At 38.9% G+C, this 12507-nt stretch overlaps 1 protein-coding gene across 7 annotated transcripts in view; it reads left to right on the top strand.

The window, feature by feature from the left end:
- The window catches only part of TOX3 (TOX high mobility group box family member 3), a 79839-nt gene that overhangs the window by 62842 nt on the left and 4490 nt on the right, over positions 1-12507 (top strand). For all 7 annotated transcript variants that reach the window (XM_027685177.1, XM_027685178.1, XM_027685179.1 and 4 more), the window contains 2 exons: positions 10383-10652; positions 11769-11996. In XM_027685177.1, the coding sequence (XP_027540978.1) occupies positions 10383-10652; positions 11769-11996 (498 nt within the window). The remainder of the gene's footprint in view (positions 1-10382; positions 10653-11768; positions 11997-12507) is intronic.

Below are 12507 nucleotides of genomic sequence, written 5' to 3' on the forward strand. Positions count from 1 at the left end.
ATGAAAATTGAACTTGTTAACATTCTTTTCAGCTTAGCCTGTTGTACATAACAGAAGGTTAGCTTTGATGAATTTCAAAATTCTCTTTCTGATATCTAAGAAACAGACAGTAAAATAATTGTCTCTTTTCAGTCTGATTTTTTTCTTTTATTCAAAAACGTACAGATGTTACAAAACCAGACTGATAGTTTTATATATATTGCTTCCTACGTTACTTATGCTGCTAGAGAAAATGTGTTTCCTATTTGATGAAGATTTGAGCCTGTTTATATTTTATAATTGTTGCAGTGCTGCCAGTTGCAGTCAGGATTCTGCACAGATAAGGCTAATTCATAGTGGAATATGCTCATCTTTAATTACATTACTCCTTAGGAGTGGCACTGTGCTCAAATCAAAGACATGATGGTGACTATTGCTTTTATTTAAAGAAGAGACTTTTTAAGAGACTTTTTAAATAAACATCTCAACAATGTGACTTTAAAGAGATGAGTTGTAAATTTGAGCTTATTAAAGGCTGCATACAAAAGAAATATTATTGTTTCAGGGAAGTGGTATCTTTTACTTACAGCTCTAAATATTTTTAGTAGTTTATATTCCCAATTTACTAATTAACTTTAATAGATTAACAGGAGATTGCAAGACTAAAAGCTAAAAGGGTTGCTTTAAAATTGGCAAAAGATAGTTATTTGACTACTCACCTGACTGGGTGTCTCTCATTTATGTGTTTTATTTTCCTTTACAAAGAAGCTTATTTCTACATCGCTCTTTTAATACTCAGTCAGTAATCTCCTATCTAGAGAGAATGGAGTAGGTTTCCGTTAATAAAATGTTATAACAACATTGTTTAATGTGTTGTAGATGAACCAGTTATTTCATGGGTCATTAATGTGTTTAACGCCTGGAATGGTCTATTAAAACAAGCCCTTGTTATTGTTATGAACGTGTTTATTTTCATCTTTGATAAAAAATATACAACAAATTTCAGAAGTTTATAGTCATTAATTTATAGGAGGAGCAATTAGTCTTACTAGAAAAAGAGGTTCTCTTAGTGTTTTCTTATTTCTGTTTTTCCTTTGATTGCTCTGGTGGATTGCTAAACTCAGGCTTTAAATCAACAGTATTAGTCTGGTTTGTATTGGCCTTTCCAGCACAAATGGCAGCTGTTATCACCACTAGTTTTAATAACTTGTGGTACCAGGAAAAATGCATCTCAAGTAACACTCAATTAAAGGATGCTCTGGTGGCTCAGATCAGTGACATTTGGGCATATACAGAACAAGCTGGACACTCTAAAATTAGACTTTTAGGACTCAGCTGGGAGCTCCAACTGAGATGGGCTGTGACATAGGTTGGAGCTTTGCTTTTGAACTTCCAAGTCTTTACAGAGTAAGTTTGGGTTTTTTTGGTTTGGTTTGGTTTGGTGTGTAATAAACTGTTTTATTTTACACCTGATGATGCAGTTGTGCATTTTGTAGTTACCTTTCAGAGCATGTGTGTGCACAGCTGAAGGGGCCTTGGGGGCAGGTGGGCGATGACTGAGAGCCTTGGAGGCAGCAGTGGCTTTGGCACAGGGGCTCCATGCTTTGCCTTTGACCTGACATGAAGATGGTGCTAGCCTGGTGATGTACTAAATAACAGTGTGAAGATTTTCATACCCTCAGTGACATTGTAATACTCAGTGTGGATAATATATTTACTTTTCTGAAAGATGTGCTCTTCCCTCCTTGCTTATTGGTACAGACACGATCAGCCATCTGTTAATAAGCTGCTGTGGTTGGAAAGGGAAATGTATTCTGCTGTTCTTGGAAGTAGGCAACTCATAGTAACTGCTAGAAAGGACCTGTCCATAGCAAAGTGGCAGCAGTTACCAAAGACACCTGTCTGAATAGCAGGCACGGCTGCAACTAAAAATATAATAATAAAAAAATGAAGCAGGGAGGTTATTGCCTATATAGATACATGAGGGACTTCTGCATGAAAGAAGAAAAGCAGTGTAACATTGGCAGAACAGTCGGGGGAAAAAAGACTGTGACTATTTTATATCAAGAAGTACCTAAATCAAGACCCATCAGCTCCAGAAAATATTGTGAGGTGCCATATGAATATGGGGAAAATGGGAAAAGCTGAATTGGAGCAGAAGCTGAGTCTCTGATATTCCTGAGAACTGAGCTCAGAAGGACCTTGGATATATCTGACTGTGGACACCAGCTGTGCATTAAGCCAGGGCCATGGCTTTAAGCTATTCCTCCTGAGTTTAAACTCTCAAATCAGGTGCTGCTTTCTTAAACCAGACAGATGAGGCAGATGCTGCAGCTGGTCTGAGTATGTTGTACCTGGCCAAAGGCTTTGTTGGGTCCAACCACTCCTGCTCTTGTGTAATTTGAAAACTTCCTTTGAAATTCCTGCAATTCTCTGCTGTTACCACCCATGTTTCCCCTTGGACAGCTTACCCAATACTCAGCTTCCACTTCAAGTTCTCAAGTGATGAAGAAATGTTAAGTCTCTTTGGAGTTCTAAATTATTCTTTGTTGTCAGGTAGCAGGAAGAAAAACATACCTGGGTCTGGTAATACAAAACATAATGAGACCTACTTTTCTGATTTGCTTTAGAAACCAACAACAAGCAAAGAAAAAGCAAAGCAAAGAAAAACCCCCCAAAACACAAAGTACCCCTGAACGTAACTACCAACACTTGCAGCAATTTTTAAACATACAAATGCCATGTAGCCCCCAAGTCTGTCCCCCTGCAACTCCTTGCACAATTCTTGTTACCTTTGATAATCTTTGTTAGTTGTCATGCTCCCTTGCAGTCTCTCCCCACGTTACTGCATAATAAAGACCTTTGAAGTCTGCCTTTGATTTGAGAGCTGAAGCACCTGAAGTTGCAGAGGTTGTAACAAAACTGCTAACAGCGTTTATCTGACATTCTGGGGCTTAATTTCAACTATCCAGGATTTGTTTGCAATGTATTTTCACTGTTTGCATACAGCAGACCTAAGCTTGTACTGCTAATTTGGAGAGAAGCTCCTCATGCCAAGAGACTCATCAGATCAGAGCCCAGATCTGTGATCTGAGTCACACATGTATTGTGATCATGCTGTTGGGTACCTTGTCCAAAAGGAGTGTGATTCAATATGCTTTAAAGTATGGTAGATGTTTGGGAAGAAAAGAGTGGATAATCTGTTCTTAAATGCTTCTATAAAATGGCGCAAAGATTAAACTATAAAGTAGTAATCAATTAGGTTGGCAGCAGCCACTGTGGATGGGTGGAGGGCTATCACCAGCCTGTCCTGTGGTTGTCTGCAAGAACAGAAGGACTTGGTAGCAACTGAGGCGGCCAAAAAGTGTCACCTCTTCAGCCTGCTTTGGGAATTGAGTGAGGAGTCTGCGGGGTCACAGAAAAGTAAAAGGGTAGGAACAGAGTTCCCAAAGAGAAAACACTCCATGCTAGGGTGGTGGGGCATCTCCAGTAAGAACTGTAAGCATTTCAGAGAAAAGTCTTTGCCCGTTAGTTTGGCAGCTGTGTGATTTTGGCCTGGCTGTGAGCTTTCAGTATTTCTTCACCACGTAATGCAGCGTTTTATTAGAGATTCACAGCTAACATGGTGTGAACGAGCTGGTTCCAGCAGAGGCTGCAGCCTCGTGTTGCAGCGATAGTGAGTCCTGGGACCTGGAGCCGTATTGGTCCAGCACGTGCCTGGACTGGTTGGTGCTGTCCCTGGGCACCTTCCAGTTTGGAATCAGGTCTCCGAGGTGGTGTTGCACTGCCTGGTGGCAGTGTGCTCCTACTGCTTAATCCCTGAACATGCTTCCATAGAAGAAGCTGTTTTCACTTGTGGTTTGCTAGTCTCACATCACACCTACTACTCCCATAAGTGGTGTAAGGAAAGGGTTAATGAAATATGCCTTAAACAAGCCCTCAGTGGTGAAAATTGTTGCAGAAAACATCACCAGTGCCTGTACACAAAGCACAAAGGGACAAAATTTCAGTTCTGGTCTTGGGCAGGCAGGAAAAAACTGATACTTTTCACTGCAACGCTCCATTGTGGCACATTGTGGAACAAGTGAGTACCTGGGCAAGCGCAAGAAGTGGGGTCACAGATTGGATGCTTGATTTTGGGGGTACTTGTCTTGTAGAACCCACAGAACAGACCTTCAACAACCATCAAATTAAGACCTGAGCATGCACGATGGCAAAACCACGTCTATTCTCCTCTCCCATGCTAACGAGGGAGTGAAAGTCACTCCCACCTTTGCTTCCCATGCAAATAAAGGACTGTACAAAGTGACTCAGGGAGTCAACAGGGTGGCACCCACCACCAAGTGCCCTGGGCACTGAAGGACCAACTGGTAACTATCTTCTACTTGCACTCTCTCCTTGTTCCTCTCTCTCTTTACCCTATACAATTAATTTTGCAAAATAAAGTTGACATCTGGTCTCATTTGCACCTTAATTTGGGCAGAGGACTTTATTTAGCATCTGTGGAATCTGAGCAGGCATCAGGCTGTCTGCTCAGAAGGGAGGACTGTGCTGCACGGGGGAGGATGAGGAACACCAGCCATTCAAGGGGGTCCTGCAAGCCTGGTTGCAGACCAGACCACAAAGAAAAGGAAGGGACAGTAAATCAGAAAGATTCCAACAAAACATGTTAAATTAACCTGGAGATTGCAGCTGTATGAGGCCATTCCATCACATAGAAGGAAATTAGTATCTAGAGACACCTGAGGGTGCCAGAACAAAAGATAGTTGCTCAGTTTTGAGGAGCCAGTCAATGGCCAACTCATGTTTGTTAGTTTTGGAGTTTGGTTTGTTTTTTTTCCTCTTCATGTCCCTTCTGAGGCTTATGTGTGAACAGAAGAGAGTAGTACAACTGGGGGAGCCCACAGACCAAGAAGTTGCATATTTTTCATGTTCTTTAGGCAGCAGAATGTGTGTGAACATCCTGTCACCAACCCATCTCTTAGATCTGGAGACATTTATTTTTTTTTAGGAATCAACATGTACTGTTTGTCGTAGACTGTATTTTGGAATCAAATAAGGTAAGGTTTAGTTTTCTGCAGAGACATGAAGTAGAACATTGGAGTTTTCTCATTGCCAGTGAAAAGAAGCTGCTTGTAGGATCTGCTGATAACTACATTTTGACAGATCTATTAGTGATGGTGATATCTGTGGAGGGGAGAGGAAGGACAATTCTTCAGTGGTGGCAGTATCAAGTGCAACTGTTTTGTATTAAGTAAGGATTTAATCTCTGACAGAGAAAAGCATCCTGTTAGTTTGATTTGTTTTGATTGGCAGTGAATTCCAATCCTGTAAAAATTTAGATTAATGGATTCTTTTATCTATACTTTACTTGTGGAGAAAAAGAGTATTGAGGATTTCTTCTAGAGATATGCTGACTTGCCTAAAAGTAAAGGGAGTAATTTACAGTCAGGGACAACAGAGGATTTCACTCTTTACATTGCAGTGCATTCACTTCAACTTAAATATATCCTTTAAAATATTACATCAGCTTATGTTACATTGACAGTGATGAATTCCTCAGGCAATAGAATATATAATGGCTTCAGTCAACTTCTGAAACCAGGGCACAGTGAGCATAACCATAAATGTTGGGTTTTGCTTAGTTATTGCTTAGTTATTTTGGTTGGCAGATTTCTCACTTCCCTTAAACTAGCTCATGCAGTGTAGGGTCAGATCCCAGCCTTACTTCCTCCTGTAGGCACTTTTATGGGCTCAGTCCTGACACAGCTAGAATCTTGCTGGAGGTGTTGCCCATTTAAATGATGGAAGGCTGTAGACATTGATTTTAGTCAAGGCTTCAGTATTGCTCAAAATGTTTAACAAGTAATTTCCTAGTTTTATTTTTAATTATCTTGATGAATGTTGCCAGAGATTAAAATTATATCAGGGTAGAAATTCAGGATAAAACTATAGTATGGAAATGATTCTTAAAATACAGGGTAGTTCAGTGGAAATTAGGGCATCTCTCAATGTAATGGCTGGATGCATTTATCTGTCAAAGTAAATACTAACTGTTTACAAGGTTTACTAAGTACTGGATGCTTAATGAGTTGCTAACAGAAGAATGAACTTATCTTTTATTACCATAATTCTTTCCCTTAGTACTCAAGGGTATGTTGAAAAACACCTTTGATAATACTGCATAAAGTGTGGGAGTTTACACATTCCTTTTTTTAAGTCTCTTTGCTCTGTTGTTTGCTTTCCAGTGTCTGTTGATGAATGGATATTTTATCAATTTTAAATTAGTTATTATTTTAAAAATCAAAGTAAAATAAGCTATATATTTGTCATATGCCATGAAACATGTGTCCTCTCGACTAAATATGACTTCTCTGGCATGATGGTCTAAATAGATCAGAACAGTTGAAAGTAGGATAGTTTGATGTATAGATATCCTTAAGGTTCCTTTGATGAGACCACCAAATGCTGAATGTCTTTATAATGTGTGCCAGACTCGTAAGAGCTGTGCAAAAGATACAATTACTGTAAAGATGTTTTGAGAAGGGAAAACATTTTGGACCATATTTTGCTTTTTTTTTAATCCATGTATATAATTAGAATCATGGAATTGAAAAATGATTAGGGTTGGAAGGAACCTTAAAGCTCATCTAGTTCCAGCTCTCCCTGCCATGGGCAGGAAACCTTCCACTACACCAGGCCCCATCCAGACTGGTCTTGAGCTCTTCTGGGCAACCTGTTCCAGTGCTTCACCACCCTCACATTAAATAATTTCTTCCTAATATCTAATCCAACCCTACTCACTTTGATTTAGGAGTCATTACCCCTTGCCCTGTAGCTGAAGAGGGCAGAGAGGTTCTGAAGTTCCCCTGACTAAAATGTCTCTATACTTTTTTTGTAGCACTCGTAGGATGACAACAGAAAGATCTGAGTCAAAGTAATTCCAGTCTGCAGAAGAATTACACAAGTTATTTCTCTTTGGTTTTTGGTTTCACACGTTATGTCCTTGTTTGATTGTCATGCTGAGTAAACCAGTGGTTGAGCTTTGCCTGACTTGTGTTAAGATCACCAGGTTTTGCGTAACTTCAATCTAAGACTGTAAAGCAGATCAGGCTTAGTCAAAACTTGATACTGTCTGCTTGAGAAGTTCATGAATTTTTGTCAGAACTAATCTGTCATTTTTGCTTAATGTTACAAAATGCTCATAATACTGGCGTATCACTTTTACTTCTGGTTAAGTTTATGTAAAAGAGCTTGTGATATTCTCTAAAATTCTCCCAGGATTCTCAGTGGATTATTTTTGGAGACATGAGTTTTTCAGTTTCATATAGTAACATAATTAAGATGTCATGTGGATGCTTCAGTGCACTTGCATTTCCATGCATGCTTCTGATATAGGATGATTTTTGTTGTTAAACATTTCTTTGATAAACATTTCGAGCATGATGGAATACCACTGATCCTTTCAGTTTGTTATTGGTGTTTGATAGTATCAGGGAAAAAATAGGAGTTAAGGTAATTGATGGAAATTTTGGGTTTTTGATTATAAGTCCCTCTTTAGAAAATTTTTGTTTGCTCAGGAGCTATATAAAAATATAAGTGTTGCTATCCACTAGCTTCTTGCTGCCGCCTTGCTACTTGCCAAACCATTGTACAAACAGAAAAAATGGTTTAGACTTCCTTGTCTGAAAGCTCTTCCATAGGTACCATAGGTTGTTGAGGCCCACAACACTGTATTCCAAAGTAAAATGAAATTCCCATTAATTTATTTTTTTTTAAAGTGCAGAAAATACATTGTTAGTTGTTTTCATACGCACATATAATGTAAATTATAAGGGATTGGAAATTTTATGAAACATTTTCTTATATATAATATGTCTTATCAGTTTGGTGCTAAATAGAGTTTAAAAATATTGTTGTTGCCACTTCTAACTTTTACTGAAGTTTTTAAGATTAAAAAAATGGCCCAAGAAATTAGGAAAAAATACAGAAAAGAAAAACTGAAATTAAATAAGTGGATGTAAAAAACCACAGAAGCATCAAATAGTGTCAGAAAAAGGGACAGTTAAGAATTCATGGGCTTGTGTATAAAATTAGATTCTGGGTCAGTGCAAGTCAAGAGAATTTAGTCTCAATAAAATCATAGATGCAACCAAAATGACAAGACGTGGAGTAAATGGTTTGTAACCCATGTCATCACATTTTGTTGCCTCAGTGTAGAGGCCAGAAAGGCCTGTATTGTGTAGCAATAGAAGGAGAACAAAAGCCAGCCTTTTAGGGTAGAACACCTCCAAGGAAGTACTGTCTGCACAATAATGAAGAAAGATAATTTTTACGAGAGAAGGTTATTCTGATGATCTTCAGCTTTGCTGAAAAAACCATCAGAATTACTGTCATAAACTCATGTCTGTAAAATAAAATGATCGGAGTAATGGGCAGAGAGTGATATCGTTTTACAAAAGACTTTGAATAACTTCCAGATGCCACTGCCAATACAAGTCACAGTCAAAATGACCCTGTAGTTAACGGTAGTAAATTTTCACAGAAAGGTGCCCTGAAGCAAATGTGTATTTCAGCCAATAAGTCTGATGTTTTGATCTTTCTGTATCAAGTACTCTACTTTTGGCACACACACTCATCTCTGAGGAACTACAGTCCTTCGCTGAAAATATTAAAAGAATTCAAGCAGTAGGAAAAGCAGCGTGGTGTGGTATGGCATGCATTATGAGCCAAGCTGGCAATGGCTTGGAAAGCATGGGGAGAATGAGGGTGAGCCCTAGTGCTTAGGATCAGGATCATGAGTTTGTGAGGTTAACTTTATCTGTACTGGATCCAGGTGCAACACTACGTGTACTTTTATGCTAAAGAAGGATTTTTTTTTTCTGTATAGGCTTCAGCAGAAAGACACATGAATGTCAAATTCAGAATTAATATGATTTATTGCTCTAGGGAAGCAGTGTGCTGCAGCACTTGTATGTAAAGATGGATGAGGCTGGGTGTGCACCTTCTCTAACACGTATATGGCTTCTTGTATTGCCATGCTTGTCCCAGGCAAGGAAAGGCTTCCAGGAGCACAGAACCACTGCCTCTGTCGAGGGCAGAATTGTATAAAGTAAGAGGAAAGTCACTGGAGTTAAACTTAGCTCCATGCTGACACAGATTTTTGAGAACTGGTCTGGGCTTATCCATACTTAATAAGAGAGCACCAGGAAGGTCAGGCTCTGTTGTGGAAGTCCGGTAGGCTGTGCTCCGGGCTCCCACAATTGTTGTTTTGTTCTGTGTCATTTCATTAAGGAGCATTGCACCTGCTACTAATTGCAGCATAGGTTATTAATAATGAAAGAGTTTTCAAAATCTAATTTATTTCTCATGTTTCTGGCTGTTCAAACAATGACTATGGATTAATCAGGTTGCTGAATCAATTTGTGAGCTATTTATTCTCTTGTTAACTTTGAAAAAAAAAATCTTCTTTTCTGTTTAAATGTTCCTTCATTGTGTATTGATCTGTGTGTGGTTAAAAAAAAAAAGACTTTTTCATAGGAAGATTTCATAGCTGACTTTACCTTCAGGGTCTTACTTCTTTTTCTTTACAAATGTGGTAAATGCTGTGCAGATGTAGGACACACAGTTTGTGCCCTCAAGAAACAGTAGAAACCAAACCATGCAAGCACATGTGTTTCTGACACACGGAGTACAAGAAAAATAAAGTCAGTGGTTTGTGCATCACGTGCTGCTTCCTCACATGTTTGATTGTTTGATTAAAGGTAAAAATGTGTGGTTTCATGTGGTACTTGAAAACAGGGATCTTTAGGAGTGTTTAGGGTTACTGAGCTGGTTCTCCAGCATGCTGCAGTGTCTGCACTCCAGACCTGGCAGGGCAGTGTTCTGTGTTCAAAACAGCTTTAAAATCCCTCTCAGACAGGATTGTTTTATACCTGCTACTACTGTTACTTGTAAGAGCTAAGAATAATTGAATGTCAGTAAAGAAAGATGCTTTTCTCTCTATATGTATCCCCTCACCCAGCCCTGGTTTTGTTTACTTTCTGCGTTTGACAGCAGTTTGTGTCTCCTCAGTTGCAATGTTTTCCCTGAATCGTCAGTCAGCCTGTTTCCCTGTTGCCTATGTGGGTACTTCTTACTACATCAAGAGAAGAAATGTTTTAAAAATAGGGAAGTTCTTGTTCCACAAACAAACAAAAACCATAAAAACCCCAACACCCACAAGTGGGGGAAAGGGTAATTCTGGGGCAATTGTCATAACTGTTGCTGCATTTAATTCATTAAAAATAAGGAAGCAAACTGCATGTTGACAGTGTTGGTTTATAAGGCCACGAAAAATAACTTTACTCAATACTGCTGTATGGTAACTGCTAATGACTAAATAACATTTCAATCTCTTTTAGGATCAGAGTCACACACAAGTTTCCCAGTACCGCCAGGATCACTCTCTGATTATGAGATCTATTGTCCATATGACTGATTCTGCTCATTCCGGAATTATGCCTCCGTCTCAGCTCACCACCATTAACCAGTCTCAGCTCAGTGCACAGCTGGGGCTAAATTTAGGAGGCACTAATTTGCCACACACTTCTCCCTCCCCTCCTGCAAGTAAATCAGCCACTCCTTCCCCATCCAGCTCTATCAACGAAGAAGATGCAGATGAATCAAATAGAGTAAGTTATTCCATGTGCTGTAGTGAGCAAGCTTCACACTTCTGTGTGCTGTATTTTCATGGATGTGGCTGTATCAGCTCAGCTGCAATGCACTCGTATAAAGTACAAATGTTACAGTATAGTGGAATATGATTAACTTGCTGGTTAGCTTCTTTACTTAAGAAGTTTTCATACTTCATAATAATAAACCTAAGAATAGACTTATATACACACACCCACATATTTATATGTATTTGGTCTAATTCGCTTCAGGTTTTCAGATCTGGTGAATCTCTTCACTCATCAACTTTGGACAGTTTTGTCATTTTGGTATTCTCTGAAGTCATGTAAAACATAGATACTTTTAGACAGAAATAAAAAAAGGCATTCTTCTAACTGAAAGTTTAGTTAATTTACACTTTGCTTTAAATAAATCTGTTATAAAAGGAAAATTTTATCAACAAATGAAGTACAAGTGTTGTTATAGCAGTTGCTGTAACCCTGAGTGTGCTGCTGGTGAGCTCCTTGTCCCAGAGGGAAGAGGGGGCTGTTGGTGCAGGGCCAGTGCGTGGCCATAGCACAGAGCCTCCAGCACTAGGGTGTGGGGGGGACACAGCCAGTGCTCACTGCAGGTGCATAGAAACTGCCAAGTTGCTGCTGCATTTTGCCTGAAAGGTGGTTTTTTTAATCCCTGACCCGTGTCTAAGTTGATAGTCTAAGTCTTGGAATTGGGAAATGCCTCCAAGCTCTTGTCTTTGGAGTCTCTGCTGCTGAAATTACATCTTAATGGAAAAACATAGATGGTCTATTCAAAATTTACTATGAATTAAGCAGTAATTTTTTAATACAAATTAGCATTGGGGTGTACTTTTTCAGGTCAAGCTCATAGGATTTGACTCTCTGAGCCATACTTAAAGTGAATAGTAAATATTCATGCATTTAGTTCCAGTAGATCCAATGAGATTAAGCTGGGCCTAAGAACTATTTGGTAGGAGAATGGCTTGCTCAACAGGACTCTTGCAAATTGCATACATAGCAGCTTTCTCCATATATTATTAAGGCTGACTGTCAATAATTTTTTGTAATTAATCTGACTTAATGCATATATTGACTGTTATTGTTCTTACTGTTTCTTAGGCTACTGGAGAAAAAAGAGCTGCCCCAGATTCTGGCAAAAAGCCCAAGACTCCAAAGAAGAAGAAAAAGAAAGACCCCAATGAGCCACAAAAGCCAGTGTCAGCATATGCCCTTTTCTTCAGGGATACACAAGCTGCAATTAAAGGGCAGAACCCGAATGCTACATTTGGAGATGTTTCAAAAATAGTGGCATCTATGTGGGACAGTTTAGGAGAAGAACAAAAACAGGTAAAAAATTGATTCGGGGTTGTCTCACAAGAAGAAATATTGTAATCCTTGTAAAAAAATCCTCTTAACCTCTACTCTGAGTAGACAATGCTACTTACTGATGTAGACTTCTACCTTTGTAGAGCTACATTGATTTTTGAACTTCCTGAAGACCTGGCATCTAAAAAGTATTTTTTGTAAGAGACAGTAGCTAGTGTTAAGTGACTGTATTTGTCTTTAAATTTTAGAGAGCAGTTTGTAAAAGAGCTCAAGTGATAGTGTCCTAGACTCCTCTTAAGACCATCTTTTGATGATTCCTATTTCAAAGCTCTTGTTTGCTATTAACGAGCTAGAAAAGAAGAAGGTACAGCATATTTACCATTTTCCTTTGATCTGCCTTACGAATTTGTTACAAAGCATGTTGATTTCCAACCTTTGAAGGCAATCCTCTGTGTCTCATTACAATATTTGTGTGTGAAATGCTATCTCCAACTCAAACTTGGTACAGAGCAATGAATTTTGTACTTCCTTG

The sequence above is a fragment of the Neopelma chrysocephalum genome, unplaced genomic scaffold (assembly GCF_003984885.1).
Source record: "Neopelma chrysocephalum unplaced genomic scaffold, ASM398488v2 Primary Assembly neopelma1_68, whole genome shotgun sequence".
In the NCBI taxonomy this organism is placed as follows: Eukaryota; Metazoa; Chordata; class Aves; order Passeriformes; family Pipridae; genus Neopelma; species Neopelma chrysocephalum.